Raw genomic sequence first — 17,099 nt, 5'->3', positions numbered from 1 at the left:
AACATCTTTCTCCCAGCAAGCATGACCTAGCATTCTAACTACAGAAGAAAAATAAATAAACTTGAAATGTGTTAACTTGACCCAAATTTTCCATCCACCAAAATGCTAAGTCATCAGATAGCATCTGAAACCTTCAGCTGGGATTCTCAGCTGTGCTGTGAAGGCCGCTTAATGTTTCTACCAATGTCTTTAAATTGTCTTTGTCTTAGAGTTTCTATGATGAAACACGGTGACCATAAACAGCTTGAGGAGGGAAGGGTTTATTTCAGCTCTCAGTTCCATTCACTACTTATCACTAAGGGAAGTCAGGGCAGGAACTTAAGCATGTAGGAACCTGGGACCTAGAACTGATGCAGGGACCATGGTGGGATGCTGCTTACTGGCTTTCTCCTCAGAGCTTCCTCAGCCTGCTTTCTTAAAGAAACCAGGATGGGGGGGAGGGGGACACTACACCCATGATGAACTTGGTCTTCCCATCAGGCATCAATCTAGAAAATGTACCACAGGCTTACCCAGGGGTCAATCTGGTGGATGTTTTCTCGGTTGAGGTTCCTTTTTTTCCAGATGACTCTAGTTTGTGTCAGGGCGACACAGAAACCAGGAACACAGCCTTGATTTATGACTTTCTTTCTTTCTTTTTTTTCCTGCTACTCTAAAACATCATGAAACTAATTCCACATTGGGGCCACCAAAGTTTCTGTTTCCAGGCCGTGGTTACTCAAATTTGGTTCCAGAATAAACAGTGTTATCCTCTTTGCATTGAGAGCTGTGCTTTTGCATCAACAGTGCAATATGGTTCATTGTCAGGAGCACAAAGTACGGAGTATTAAGACAAGATCATAAAAATCACACATAGCCAGAGTGTGTGAGTCCAGAAACCATGGGGAAACAATGAGAGCATTTGACTTTGTCTGGAGGAAGGAAGGAAAGTATCTTCATACAAGAGTTTAAAAAGAAAATCAATTTATACTTTTAAGCTTACACCTGTCAACTTTCAAAGTTACAATTAGTAATAGTGTAACGTTATGATGCAAATTTGCAAGAGAATCCGGAAAGACCATGTAGCCCATAGAGACTCATAGGATTGATATGGCCACTTAAAATATTAGACCCAATGTTCAGAGCAAGCAATGATGCAGTCAGATCTAGAAAGACTGAAGTCAGTGGGTCAATTGTAAGATGGAGCCCTTGCATTTTTTCAGACCTGTTCATTTCCCAGTTGTGCGATCACAGCATGGACTGAGAAGATGCAGAAACACATAGGAAACAAGGTTAGTTCTGCTCTGCCCAAGGCAGACTAAGCAAAGCAAGTGGAGATGCTCAGAACTGCCACTCTGATGAGCGCATACTGGGTGAAGCACATACATTACAGCACAATTGAGTTCAAACTATGTACACATGCAAATAAATGATAGAATGCAGAGAGATAGAGCGGCCTTGTGAAAAATACTTAAATAAATCAGAAAAGACTAGTCACAGAGAGATGACTGCCAAAACAAATTGACTTTGAATTTAATGGGAGTTCTTGTTGAAAAAAAATCTCTTAAGATCGTTACTTAGCTTCAACAGAAGCACAACAGCTTAAAATTCTAAATAGCCATAAAATTCTAAATAGCCGCCGGGAGTGGTGGTGCATACCTTTAATCCCAGCACTTGGGAGGCAGAGGCAGGCAGATTTCTGAGTTCGAGGTCAGCCTGGTCTACAAAGTGAGTTCCAGGACAGCCAGGGTTATACAGAGAAACCCTGTCTTGGAAAAACCTATATATATATATATATATATATATATATATATATATATATATATATATATATATATATATAATTCTAAATAGCCATCATTATAAGAACCTAGACGCCTCAGAACAATAAGGCTCCACTGTAAAATGCAAGGCCTGCATGACCACTGGAGAGCCACTGCTTTTGGTCCACACTGAAGGCTATCTGTATGATGTGATAGGAGTGAATCAGGAGCCAATCAGAAAGAGCTGAGCAAGTGTATATGTTAGAACTGGCAAAGTTTGTTCCATTTAGGGTTGAAATGTAGTAGATAGCTTTCCTACATTCAAGCGGGGTCTTCCCCACTTGAGCCACTGACCCACCTACCAATCCTCTCCAAAAGTCCTCCTCAGAGATACCAAGCAACGTACTTCACCAATAGCTCAGGTTTTCTATCTTGGCAAGTTAATGGCCAAGATTTACCACAATATCTGTGATAAGGAAGGTTGGCTAATTAGTTGCATGGGAGGCTCAAGGAAAGAGAAGAGCTTTAAGGTCCCTGACTTTGGTTAACCTTGTCACTTGCTAAAGTATGGGTAGGGCATTCTCCGGGGGAAGGGGAGTGTGATATGGATTCTTTTCGTCACTCAAAGAGAGTTGGAAGTTCAAGAGTGAGGGGACATCCCCTGAGCTATATCCCAAGTCTCTATCAAGGGCTTTCTCAGCACAGAAGGGTAAGTACCCACAAGAGAAGAACATCAGGCCCACTTCATAGACTTTTATCAGGAATTCACTGCCTCAGGGAAGTTTTCCATCCACCCATAAGGAGAGGACCCTCATGAGCTAATTCCTCATCTGGACCCACCTCTCAGCATTGTTTCCATGGCAATTAAATCTCAGTTTGACTTTAGAAGGAACAGTGAGCTGTAGAACAGGGTTGATTATACAGTTGTCTGTTGTGTAATAAAATCACTCAGAACTTCATGACAGAAAAAATACAACTTTTAAGCTCATGAATCCTATGGAATCTCACTGGCTGGCACATTATACAACGAGGCTTCATCATTCTTGCCTACCATTCAGTGAGGCATTACTTTCCTGTGTCCTACCCTGAAACAATGTACATCCAGAAGTGCCCACAGCACAGTTTGACAATAGCCACCTGTGCTGGCCAGCTCAGGAAGAGACTCCTATGGGAAGTGGGTGCAAGCTGCCTTAGAGAAATTTCCTTAGGCACTCGAGACACCTTACATTTCCCAAAAGTTTCCCTAAGATTTGGTTAGCTGGCATTTCTCAGTATACAAACCACACACTCAATACAACCCTTCTATTCCTCTCCTCTCTCCTTCCCTACCTCCCCCGACACATGCTCTCTCTCTCTCTCTCTCTCTCTCTCTCTCTCTCTCACACACACACACACACACACACACACACACACACACACACACCACAAACACATCCCCTCTGTGCTGTGTTGGAGCTTAGCATTCAAGAGAATACAAGTGTGGTACAGCTGCATCTGTAGCAGAAACAAACAAACAACAAAGCACTACCAACAACAACAACAATAACGACATCAATGAGATGAAGCAGACCTAGGAAAAGCCAAACTCTTGGTGCTGAGTCTCTGAACCCAGCCATCCCTGAAGCTAGATCTGTCTCTGCCCTCTGTGAGTTTTATAAATCAATAAATTCTCTTAAGTTGGATATCTCTCTATTACAAACACAAGTATGCTGTACAGAAACTAGAACTAGAAATGGTGTTAAAGATTTAAACCTAAAATATGAAACTGGACAGGTTAAAAAAAATGGAATTCTTGTTATTTGAAACGGAAGTCACCAGTTAAACTATTGCTCAGTACCTGTGTCCCTTAGATAGTGTCCCCACCACCACAAAAGTGGACATTTTATGGACTTGGTGAAAAGATATGAAGATTCAGTGACCACGGGGATAGTCATGTGCCCTAAAGCCCTGCCAGGCACATCCACTTATGCAGCCTCTGTCTAGTGAGGGTTGTAACCTCTCTCTATGATCAGCTTGGGCTACCTCCTGGAGATGAAGGTAGATACTGACTGCTCCAAATTTTCTAAAAGATGGAGACCAGGACCCCAAACATCAATCTACAGCCCAGGAAATAGGATGATTCCTGTGATTGGCCCCAAGGTACACAAATCACAGGGACAGATATGCTGATGCAGATATGCTAATTTCCTACCATCTTTGGCACTATTAACTAAGAGGAGGCTAATCTAAATAGTATAATCAGACCGGCCACAGATGGTTTCAAGTAAACTGTGTTGTTCTTTGGCACCTGGAGATTATGAGTGTGCAATTAGTTCTTAGCCCCTGTGACTGAGAATGAATTTCAAAAAAGAAAAAAATGCTATACACTCCACGGCAGAGTTCCCTGCCCATCTCTTACACATGGTTGTGAGGCAATGGGCAGAGGAGAAGCCCCTCCCAGTAAGAAGGCTCTGGGTTGTGCCATCAGACTCAGGAAGGGTCCTAGTCCACGGCAAGAGAGGGGAATCCCTAACAAACCTCGTTTCCTGTTCGCACTTTAGAGCAGATGGTTCTCAACCTTCCTGATGCTGCAAACCTTTAATACAGTTCTTCATGTTGTGCGCCCCAACCGTAAAATTCTTTCATTGATACTTCATAACTGTGCCTTTGCTGCTGTTATGAACTGCTGCCCTGGAGGGTGCTCTCTCATCCTGTCACCCAAGTTCAATGGCAGTCTTCCTCCCATCTTTCCTTAGGGCACGTTTGCTGTTTGCTTCCGAGTCCAACAAATTTCTCCTCACCACAGAGGGGGTGGGGCTGAGGGTGGGGTCTCTATCTGATCTCTTACCTCAGGTTTAAGCCTTCAGTTCCTCTATCAGCTTAACAATAACTCAACTACAACCTACAACCTACAACCCGAACCCTTAACTCCAGGGACCCTTTTAAATCCTTAATCCTTCCGGAGTCCTGCAGAGGTCATACTTGCCTGTAACTAAGGTCGTTAACCATAGAGACTTAGTTGTGACCACACAGACACGAAGCAAAAGAAGATTTTCATGGAATGTTTATTTTCGATACCATTCTAATTTTGGATTTAATTCTCACCTCTGGCTTCCATTCTTGGAAATCCAAACTATTTTTTTAAACAAAATATTATTTAAATATCATGAGTCTCTGAAGTCATGAGACTTTTCTCTCCAAAAGGAAAGGACACACGGTTTCTATTTTTATGCAGCATTTTCAAATACACATGTCAATACATAGTTTATAGAGTACTAAAAAATAAAACCCTTTATCCTCTGAGGTTATTGATGTATCCTAAGTCTCCAATACATCTCATAATACAGTAAGTTCTATTCATCTTCATGAATGAGGTGGGACCTAGACTAAAAGATAGGATTTTAATCCCTGAGGTGTCAGTTAAAATGCAGAGGTTGTCAAGATTTTTTTTCTGTTTTAAAAATTAGCTTTAAATAATTAGCATGGATCATGCTATCTCAATCAAAACCATTTCCTCTTCACGGAGTCCTTTAGAAAATTACATTTTCTGGGTTACGGTCACCCTGATGCCCCAGCTCTCCAGCTATGAGATTTTTTTTTCCTTTTATAAAGGAATAATAGCACAGGATAAGTCTGCCCAAACTTCTGAGCGCTTCGGAAGGACTTTCAGCTTGTCCCATCGCTGTCACATGGTTGGAGAGGAATTCCTCAGCACCTTTCCAAGGCCTGAAAGCATTGGGCTGGTGTGCCCAGGTGGCTGTCAAGACCTGAAAGAGTAGATGCCACTGCCTGGGTTGTCTATTTCTCCAGAGGCAAGGATCTAAAGCAAATCCCCATTCTCCTGGGGAAACAGGCTGGCTGGCGCTATGCACTCTCCAGCCACATTAACAGAGCTGGTTTCAGCTCTTGCACATCGTCCTTGCCTGCAGAACCCACTCTCATCCCGGCGATCTGCAGAGGTTCTGGGGTGCACACTGAGCCCTAGTAGTATCGGTTCAGGCTCCTGGTGCCCGGCACCTCAGGCTGCCCGTTCATCCAGATCTCCCTGATGATTCGTTCGCGCTCCTCCAAGCGCTGTGCGCGCTCCAGCTCCTCTGCAGAGGTGAACACGTTCTTATTCAAAGTCCTCTCGAAGCGGCGGTGTCTGCGCACCGAGAGGTCAGAGGCTGTGTCCTCGCTACCATCCTCGCTGTCGCTGCTGTCGCTGCACTCGCGGTCCTGCAAGCACCTCCTCCGGGGACCTCGCCGGCAGTCCGTGTGGCAGGAGATCCTCATCACCAAGGCGGCCAAGGTCAGGAACAGGCCAATGCACACTCCAGAGACAAAGTACAGAGCGGCTCGCTCAGGGTTTTCTGCAGGGAGAGAAGGAGAAGGCATCAGACAGGAGTCATGTCTCTATGTAAGGTCAGGGACACAGATCCATACTCTCACCGGGACCCGAACTTAAAGGCAACCAAGACCAGCCTTCCCAGGAACAAATTTCATAACGTTTCCAAACAGCATTATTAGGCCAGCTATCGTGATTTGTGCCTATAAACAATCCCAGCATTTGAGAGACTGAAACAGGAGGATTGCTGGGACATGCAGGCCAGAGTGAGACTGTCTCAAAAAGAGACAAAGGAGAATGGCAAATGGCTCGGTGAATACAGATTCTTGTCTCCAAGACTCAGGCCCTGAATTCTATTGCTGGAAGACACGTGGTGGGGAGAGTGGGGGGACGCCCTCCTATTGTCCTCTGACCTCTGCACACATGCCGTTGCACAGTGTACCAGAAAACACAAAAATTATTCTAAACTTTAGAATTAAAAAGTTGTACACACACACACACACACTCTGAAATTAACCAGACCCCAAAGGCTACATACGGCAATTTTTCATTTGGAAATAATTTCAAAGTTAAAGTTGAAACAAGAGTGATAATCTCATATACCCTTGTCCCTAACAGATGTGTTGTTAGCCAGTTGTTAATACCAATTCATTCATTCATTCATTCAGTCAGACTCTTTCTCTTCTTTTTCATTTTATCATCACATTTATTTGTGTGTGTGCATGTGTGTGTGTGTGTGTCTGTGTGAGTGAGTGTGTCAGTGTATGTATGTGTGTGTCTGTATGTATCAGTGTATGTATGTGTGTGTGTGTGTATATGTGTTCATACATATCAAGTCCAGAGTGTCCTTCAGGCATTGTCTGCTCTCCTGCTCTTTCTTGTTAGACTAGAGCACGTAAAGAAGAGTAGGCCAGTTGACTTGGACGCTCCACCTCATCATGCTGGGATTACAAGTTCATACCACCATGTCAGTGTTGGTCCTGGGGATTAGATTCCCACCCTTGTGCTTCTAAGGCAAGTACTTTACTGACAGTTGTCTTCCAGGCCCTAGTAACTTGTTTCTACAAAATATGGCAAAAGGAATAGATGACTCTAAGGTGAAGTTACATACAGCTTCAATACCCATCCCTCAGATATTCTCCCTACCCCGACCCCTCACTAAGATGGAGTCAGCTGCTGTGGGTAAGTTGTTCCTATAGAGTCCAGGTATCACAAGGCCAAACATGGCCTCCAGCGCACAGCCTTCAAAGGACTGAAGTTGTCAACAGCCATGTGGATGAGTTTGGAAGAATCGATGGCAGGATGGAGCTTGAGGTGAGGTGATACAAGCTTGGCTTTCCAGCAGATTTCTGAACTAAACTGAACTAAACTAACTAAACTAAGCTAAGCTAAGCTAAGCTAAACTAAACTAAAGAGCTACAGTGTTTAGCCCTGAATTAGCCAGCTCAGTTAAGCTACACGTGGCTTTATGAACCACTGAAACTGGGGTATGTGAGCAATTTTTTTGGATTTATTCATATTTACATTTATGTGTTTGGGGTCATATGTATGTGAGTGCATGTACCCAGAGGCCAGAGGCCATTGGGTCCCTAGAGCTGCAGTTACAGGTGGACAGGAACACCTTCTGTGGATGCTGAGAACTGAACTCAGGTCCTCCACCAAAGCAGTAACCTGCTCTTAATTGCTAGGACATCTCTCTAGCCATCTGTGTTGTTTTGGGACCCTCAATGTGGGATAATTAGTATACAGCCATAGGTAACTCACACAATCCATAGCACATCTCAATGCATTGAGGAATGACCTCATTAAGTTCACTGAAAGAGGAGGCAGGCCTGAGGTGCTTGGCTAGAGAAGGATACCGTTGTTCTATTGATGAGGTATGTGCTCGGTGAGGCCCTTGGTGACCCTAGTGGTATGCACTCGACCGAATGAGAATCGTTGGGAAAACAGAGCAGTTGTCCTTTTCATGAAGTCATGTCTGGCCAAGGTCATAGGCATTGTTCAAACTGAGAAGACCTACATACATATCAGCAAACCCATTTTCCATAGTCTATAACCACTTGGAACATGAATCAACATGTTATCTTGGGCATCAAATAATAGAAGTGGGATCACAGATGACATGGGACAGTTAGCTTTGTAAATTTAAAGCTCAGAACGGTGGCATAGACTTGTATTTCAGCACTCTGGGAGTAGAGGCAGGAGGATCAGGAGTAAGTTTATCATCCCCAGCTACTGAGTTCTAGGCCAGCTTGAGTGACTTGAAACCACAGTGATAATTCAAAAGTGCCTCCAGACTGCTCAGCTTGCTTTCTTATCCAAGCCAAGACCACCTGCCCAGGGGAGGCACCAGCCACAGGTGGCTAGCTCCCACAGTCAAGAAAATGCTACACAGACTTGCCTACAGGTCAATCTGATGGAGGTAGTTCCTCCATCAGATATGTCTAGGACCGTGTCAAATTGACAAAACCAGCAAGCACATCTATGATGAGTTCATTTTCACTTAATGACAATTGGTTATCTAGTGTCAGCTCGAGACAAGCCTGACTCTGAGACTCGATGATAGTGGGCCCGAGTAAAGGCAGAAAATCATTAAGCTCTCTGATACATGGGATATAAGAACCTGCCATGAGGTTAAACCCCATGATTCATCTTTCCATTGTGTAGCAGGAGGAAGGCGCTCCCCTCAATTAGTCACCTCAGCCTGGAACCTCGAGTCCCGCTGCATATGATAAAAAACAGATGGAGAGACTCAATAGGTAAAGTGTTCGCTGCTATACAAGCCTACGGATCTGAGTTTGTGTTCCTGTCATCTGTAATAGTTGAGATGTGGGCACATGACTGTAACCTCAGACCTAGAGAGGCCCTGGCAGGTAGGTCCCAGGGACTCACTTTACAGACAGCTGAGCCAAATCAGTGAGTTCAACAGGAGACCCAGTCTCAAAAAATAAGAGGGAGACACTGATAGAGGAAGATTTCAACCTCTGGCCTTCACATGCGCAACAGGAAGAGAGAGAGACAGAGACAGAGACAGAGACAGAGAGAGAGACTGAGAGAGACAGAGACAGAAAGAGAGACAGAGACAGAGAACGGGAATGGAGCAAATGAGCCACATGGGCAGCATACAGGAACAGATGCAGAGACAGACCTGCAGTGCCTTGAGTCTGGGCTCAGGGGATGAATCTCTGAAAGGCAAGAGAGGCTCAAATCAGGTGGCCTTATCAGACCTCATTCCAGTGATAATTCAAAAGTGTAATGCTGGGGAAAAAAAAACAAAACAAAATGAAACTCTATTTGCTGGAAAATGGGTTCTGTTCTTTACCAGAATCAAACTTCCCCAGGGGCCATGTCCTGGCTTGGTTGCTCTCTGTGCGGAGAGAGCCAGCCGTCCCTTCTTCTAAAGCAGGCTTGACTCAGCTCCAAACACCCGCCCCCAGGGGCTACCAGCATTGATTTTTCTGCCACTGTCTGCACAGGACTGAAATAAGGTCATTGTACCTGAGGTGACAGCTTGTCAGGAAGCCCAGAGTCCTTCCTCTTCCCACACAAGCACCAGGGCCCCTTAGGCCACTGACCCTACCTGTATTGCTATGAGTCTAAGAGAGCCTGGCTCTGGCTGTGAGCGTAGCTCTAGGGTAAACCATCTTTACAGTACCAAAGTGTACATAGCAGATGGTTCTTTAAATATATACATATACTGCAGTTTTATATAAAACGTGTGTGTGTGTGTGTGTGTGTGTATTTAGATAGGGTCTTGTGTCTTGAGTAGGCCAGGCTGTGTGTGTGTGTGTGTGTGTGTGTGTGTGTGTGTGTGTGTGTGTGTGTGTGTGTTTTTAGATAGGGTCTTGTGTCTTGAGTAGGCCAGGCTGTGTGTGTGTGTGTGTGTGTGTGTGTGTGTGTGTGTCTGTGTTTAGATAGGGTCTTGTGTCTTGAGTAGGCCAGGCTCTGTGTGTGTGTGTGTGTGTGTGTGTGTGTGTTTAGATAGGGTCTTGTGTCTTGAGTAGGCCAGGCTGTGTGTGTGTGTGTGTGTGTGTGTGTGTGTGTGTGTGTGTGTTAGATAGGGTCTTGTGTCTTGAGTAGGCCAGGCTGGTTTTGAAATTCTGATCCTCTTGCCTCCAGTTCCTAAGAACTGAGGTCACAGGCAAGTAGCACGCCAGCCTCCTAGATGGCTATAACAACCGGTTTCAATGCCTTTGACAGACATTTTCTTGGTTCTCCCCATGCTGTACTTAATCGAGAAGTCACCTGTGGTTGACATTGTGTTCACCTGCCCCACCCCCACCATGGCCCGAAGCTTCTCACTGAAGGTGTCCTTTCCCCTTCCACACCTGAACTGTAAGTATCACAGTGAGCTACCATCAAGTGCAGAAATGGCCAGGGTGTAAATTAAGATGCTGACAGTCGGGAGGCAAGAGCTCCTTGGGACCAATACATCCTCTCAAGTCATTTTAAATGCTTATTTTCCTGCATGCTTCTGTGAGATGAACCTACACATACATACATACATACATAGATACATACATACATACATACATACATACATACATACATGTGCAAGTGGAGGCCCACAGTTGACATCCAGTTTTCCTCAGTTGCTGTCCACCTTATTTTTGAGGCAAGGCCTCTCAATTCAGACTTGCCTTTATGGCTAATCTAGCTAGCGAGCTTGCTCCTAGCATATCCGGTCTCCACCTTCCCAGCACTGGAATTACAGGCTGCCACATCCACATGCCATTGAAAAGGGTGCAGGGTACAAATACAAAGTTCTGATTCAAAGAGTCCACACTGATAGGCTAGAAATATGCTTGGAGTCGTGTAGGGGAATCAACATGGCTGCTCTGGCCAGCCTGGTATAGAGCAAACTCCAAGTAAAGAAAAGCTTTAGCCCAGGCGTGGTGGCACACACCTTTAATCCCAGCACTCAGGAGACAGAGTCGAGCAGAACTCTGAGTTCTAGTCAGTCAATTCTGTTGAGTCAGATGAGTTCAGTGCAGGGCAGCAGACACAGTAGAAGCCAGAGAAGAAGAAGGGGCCAAAAGGTTAAAACAAACTCCCAGAGTTAGGGGACAAGAACAATTCAGTGAGAAGCCAAGAGAAGCCACACTGAATCAGTCAGCTTGGAGAGGAACTTTAGCCAGAGTATGAGTTGAACCAGCCAGCAGAGTTCAGAAAGAGCTACAAAGGGTGAGTTTACTCAGCCATAAGCCGCTGAGAAGACAATTACATCAGGCGAATAAAAGTTACTTTTACAGAGTAGATTAACTTTAAAGACCTCTGGAGAATTCAGGTCACTAAAGCAGGCAACTGACTCTAACTCTGCTCATGTCTTGGGAGACTTACTCCCACTCACTATTATATATACTACTATATATGTAGAGAGAATCTCTTATAAACAACACCTGCCAAGAAAAAAAGCTTATGGTCAATGAGCTGAGGAAGAAAATAGGAGGTGGGACATTGGGCAGGGAGAGAGAGAATTCTGGGAAATAGTCAGAGGCAGGAGAGATTAGAGCTGTAACTCTGAGGAGATGGAGATAAACCAGAAGGTAGCTGGACTCAGGATAAAATGAAGGAGAGATTCACTCCAGGAACTCTGAGGAGACAGACATAAGAAGAGGAGAGGAAAGCAGCCATGTAACTGAATCCAGATTAGAATAAAGGGGATAATAAGTTAAGAGCAGGCCAGGGAACAAGCTTAAGTGTGTGACCTAGGTACTTATTGATAAATAATTCGTCTCAGATTTGTCATTCTGGGAGCAGAGGCTAGGAGGAAAAATGTTTTTGTTTTTTGTTTTTACACCCTACAAGGCCATGGTCTTAGGCCATGAGTTTTGACACACTCACATTGGCAATATGCTCCAACACTGAGCGGACACAGTGTGAGAACTTGGAGAAGTCCTTCACTTTCCAATCCCAACACACGTGGAATCACTTTGGACCCCCTTGTAGTCTTAATGTGAAATTATCCTCCAGGCTCATCTCAACAGTTAGGTCCCAGCTGGTGTTGCTCTTTGGAGGAGTTAGGAAACCTTTAAGAGGTGGAGTCCAGCTGAAGGAAGTGTGTCACAGGATGGGTGGGGCTGCAGATGGATAGCCCTGCCCCATATCCTGTGCTCTCTGTTCTCTGATCGTCCACGACGTGGCGAGTCAGCCACAGATTCTCACCACCATGAATTCTGTACCATGATAAACTTTATCCCCTAGAATCCGAGCCAAAACAAATCTTTCCTCTCTCACGTTGCTTCTTACCAGGCATTTGCTCACAGCAGAAGAAAAGAAACTAAGATAACCTTTTCCCAACACTGGACTCAAACAATGTTCACAGGCGTAGACAAAAATACATATTGCACAATCAGGCATATACACTCTCAGGGATGGGAGGGAGGGAAGAAGGAAGAGATAGAGGGAGGGATGAAAACAGGAAGGAAAGGGGAGAGTCAAAGAGGGAGGTTGATAGGTTATTGACAGGTGATAGAGAAATGACAGGTAATAAGTAGATAAGTTGGAAGAAAGATAGATGGGTGGTGAATAGGAGATAGAAGATAGACAAGAAAACAGGTGGATAGATAAGACACGCAGGCAGACAGACAGACAGACAGACAGAGCTCCCATTTACTGAATCTTTGCCAGGATCAGGAAAAACGTCTTTGTGTTCATCTTCTCCCTTTAAACTTTAGCACACGTTAGGACAGTGGGTAAGTACTAGTACCCATGATTAAACCATCAATGCTGGGGTGATCCACGTCCTCACGTGTGTGAGACAGAAAGTCATACTTGAGATGAAGGATAGGAAAACACTCATTCTGATTTGCATGCCCTGCCTTTACCGACTTGCTACACGGGCCTAACTTTTATAGTATTTGGTTTGTCTGTTTATGAGATAGGATTTTGCCATGTATCCCAGACTGGACTTAAAATCTTGCTCCTTCTGCATCCGGTTCCTGGGTGCTGAGATTATAGCCATAGGCCAACATGGGCTTCATTTTGGAAACTGCTATTCTCATTCTAGCCTAACTAGTTTTTCTCAGACATAAGAAAACACTTTCTTTTACGTGCAGCATCCCAGATCCAGACTCCAAGAGAAGTTCAGCAAAAGCAAGCAGACGAGCAAAGGACTCCCTGGGTAGCAAAAGGATGCTTCAAGGCAGGCTTCCCGACCTACCGTAATTTGAGTCATGCTAACTCACCTTTCTGCCAACATCACTGGAGTTCTAGACTGTTTGTTTTTACGCTCCTCTAACACTTCCTGCTTCAGGTCACTTCCCCCTTAGCCAATGACCCTCTCTGGGCTTGACCACAATCAGACATCTGTTAATTACCCAGGAAGCAGGGTGAAGAGGGCTTTTGTCATTGTTTTCCTTTAATAAATAAAAATAAATGTATTACTCTATCTTGCTTCCTGCAGGGTCATTGTTTCCATGGGCAGGAAGAGGCCCTTTGGGGAGGTCCTGAGGCTGATTTCATTTGCATGGTGGGAAGTCAGAGTGTGCCCAGAAACCTGTAGGAAGGCACAGCCACACCAGACCCGGTCTGATCAGCTGGTCTCCGAGCCAGTGAACCATGTTCTCTGCCTGAAGTTTCTTGCACTCCTTGAAGTATTCAATCTTTAAAGGTGAAGGAAATGTGCTTATGAAATGGGCTCTCTTTAAAAAGAGTAGCAGGGTCGTGTGAATTAAGGAAGAAGAACTAAGCAGAATGTCATCACGGAGCATCACCATACAGATGGCTCTTTGTGGGATTTTTGTCCCACACCACAGGAAAGGAAAGCCTTCCAGCAACACTCCAGGCCTCTCTGAAATGCTGGAGGAAGGTTTCCCTCAGCCTCTCCCATTCCTGGCTTGTCCTGCTTGGGAACAAGGGATGCTGTAGAATCTGTCCCTGCTGGGCCAGTCTGCCTTCTGCTCCTTTGGCCCCTTTCGCCTTCTCCCAGCATCCCCTAGGCAGTAAGCACACCACAAGGAAGCTTCTACCTCCCCGCAGTGCTTATCCAGTCCACCGCTCACTTTGCTCTCGGCTTGGTGTACTCCTTTGCTCTTAGTAACCCGATGCAGACCAGAATCTCCTGGCAAGACAGAAGTTAAACTGAAGGACTGCCCAGATCAGACTGGCCTCTGGCCGTATCTGTGGGGCATTTTCTCAATTGCTATTTGATTCAGGAGGGTCCAGCCCACCGAGGGAGATGCCATCCCTGATCAGGTGGGCCTGGGCTAAATAAAAAAGGAAGCTGAGCAGGACAGGGGAGGCAAGCTGGTATGCAGCTCTCCTCCATGGTCTCCAGGTCCTGCTTCTGGATTCCCTCAATGATGGACTGTAACCTATAAGATGAAATAAACTCTTTGCTCCTCCTAGTTGCTTTTGGGCATGGCTTTTTTATCACAGCAACAGAAAGAAAACTAACTTCCCAGGGGCCCAAGAGAGGAAGGGTGAGGACACTGGTGCTTACTTGACTCCGACTTTACCCCTAAGACTAAGACAGCACTTATATATTTCTACTATAACCAGCTACACAGCCATCACCTTCTCCATATGACAGTGAGAAATTTGAGGGCAAAATTCATGAGTCACTTTGGGGTCTCAGAACCTACTTCATGTGTTTATCATAAATATGATAATTAAATTAAATCATGACTATAAACGCTAAAAGTTCAATTAATACATTCATTATATGTCCATAAGTTTATTATATGTATAAGTGTGTGAATGTGTCTATATATATTATTAGTTAGCTTTTTGTCTCTGTCACCAAAATATCTAAGCTAGACAATTTAATCATTTATTTGGCTCAGAGTTTCAGAACCAAAGTTGTCATCTTGACACATCTGGAATTATCTGAAGAGAGAATCACAAAAAGAGACTATCTAGAGATCAGGTCGTCCTGTAGAGGATTGTCTTGCTGGTCTTAATAGATGGTAGAAGCTCAAGCCCACTGTGGGCAGCACCATTCCCTGGGCTTGGGTCCTAGACTGATTAATAGAAGGAAGAGTGAGCAGAGCACTAGGTATTCGTGTATTCATTTCTCTCTGCTCTTGACATTGGATATGATATGTGCTAACTGCTTCAAGTTACTGCCTTGACTTCCCGCAATGATTGGCTATAATCTGCAACTGTAAGCTAAGTAAAACCTTTCTTTCTTTTTTAAAGTTGCTTTAGTCAGGGATTTTATCACAGCAAGAGAAATGAATCAGAGACACATAGGATTGGATCCATGGTCACTTAGCTCCCGCACTTGGACTGATATCATGGCAGTGGCAGTGTGTGATCACCTCACCTCATGGCAGACAGGAAGTAGTCAGAAGACAAGAAGAGGCCAGGGAAAAGGGATCTATAAGAACCCCTTACTCTACTAACTAGGCTCCACTTCCTAAAGTTTCCAGAAACTGCCAAAACCACCACCCCCATTCAGTGAGCCCATAACACATAGCCTTTTGAGAGGTACTTTATATCCAAACAGTGTGTGTTATATCATGCATGTATTTGTATATATGAATGTATATATGATGGAATAACATTAGAAGAATAGGAAATGAGGCCAGCAAGATATCTCAGTGGGTGCAGAACACAGTGAAGAAGAACCAACTCCTACAGGCTGCACTCTGATAGCCACATGCACACCATGGCCTGTGCATGCACACACAGCCACATATACATACATATACATACAAATAAGTACATAAAGATGACTTTTTAAAAAAAAGCAGTAACTGAAAAAATATGTTAAAGAAACCAACATCAACCTAACAACATGAACAAAGCTATACAATAGACAGGGAAGAGGACTATTGCCTTTTTACTGATATACACATGTACATATTTATTTATGTTTACTTGGCTCTAGTCAGGGTACGCAAATGATGTATATATTTTTCTGAGTACATTTCATACACTGTATACATGACTCTTATCTCCACATCCTTCTTTAAGCCTCAGTTAACCACAGCTACAGTAGTAGCTCAGCTAGTGGAAGTGATGTACCACCATTTACAAAAAGGGCTTTTTGTCTTCAGATATTTAGTTGGTTGAAAAAAATTATTTAAGAAAAAATAGCAATAATAAGTACCGAAGCGATTTCTCAGTTTTTAAGAGCACTGGCCACTCTCTTTTCCAGGGGATCCAGATTCAATTCCCAGTATCCTCATGGCAGCTCACAACCATCTGTATCTTTGGTTCCAGGGATCTGACAGCCTCTTCTGGCCTCCTTGGGCACCTGACATGCATACGATGCATATACGTGATGCTTGCAGGTAAAATGCCCATACACATAGAAAATAAAATAATGACGATAAGACTATCTCTGCATGTAGTGCTGCTTCCTTGTCTGCTCATTTGATGTCTACTGCCTTCAAGGATTCTTAGGAAATTGTGACAAGCAGGCTGAACATCACACTACCTCGTGTGTACTGCCAAGCGGACTCTCAAGGTTGGCCCTTGGCCTCACACGAAAGTAAACCCTCTGTCATCAAACTGCTCCGAGCAAGGGAGACTCCAACTGTTAAAAGCTCAGGAGCTGAGGAAAGAGGCTGGTGGTCAAGAGCACTTGCTGCTCTTACAAAGGACTCAGGTTCAGTTCCCAGCACCCACATCAAACTGCTCATAACTGCTGGTAACTCCAGCTCTAGTGGATCCAAGGCCCTCATATGGGCTCCTCAGGCATGCATACACATGCTCACACACACACACACACACACACACACACACACACACACACACACACAAAACACACACTTAAATAAAATAAATATTTTTAAGTTTAAAAATAAAGAATAAAAACTTTTGGAAAATCTTATAAATATTCCACTCACTTAAAGGAGACTTGCTTTATTCCACAGTCTTAACGAGCCAACAGTGCTTTGGAATCTCTCAGCAGCTAAGGGCAGGAAGTCCTCCTTTCAGACAGTAGTAACAGAAACCAGAAACCAGAACATGTTCTCCCATATTTAAATCTGTGACTGGCTCAGTTGAGCTGTGGAAGTCTAAGGCCCTCTACTAATGAAAGACCACCTCCTCCACAGCAAGCTCGTGAGAAACTCCATGCAGATTCTGGCCAACTACTG

General features: G+C 44.3%; 1 protein-coding gene across 4 annotated transcripts in view; it reads right to left on the bottom strand.

Moving 5' to 3' along the window:
- Positions 1-4,767: 4,767 nt before the first annotated feature.
- Eva1a (eva-1 homolog A (C. elegans)) overlaps positions 4,768-17,099 on the bottom strand; it is a 52,052-nt gene continuing 39,720 nt past the window's right edge. For 3 of the 4 annotated variants that reach the window (XM_006505962.1, XM_030255337.1, XM_030255336.1), the window contains one exon: positions 4,769-6,073. In XM_006505962.1, the coding sequence (XP_006506025.1) occupies positions 5,703-6,073 (371 nt within the window). In that variant the 3' untranslated portion in view covers positions 4,769-5,702. Of the gene's footprint in view, positions 6,074-17,099 lie in introns of all 4 variants that reach the window. The other variant, NM_145570.2, reaches the window with a different exon arrangement.

The sequence above is a fragment of the Mus musculus genome, chromosome 6, assembly GCF_000001635.26.
Source record: "Mus musculus strain C57BL/6J chromosome 6, GRCm38.p6 C57BL/6J".
Classification (NCBI taxonomy): Eukaryota; Metazoa; Chordata; class Mammalia; order Rodentia; family Muridae; genus Mus; species Mus musculus.
This window is presented reverse-complemented; position numbering and strand designations above follow the sequence as displayed.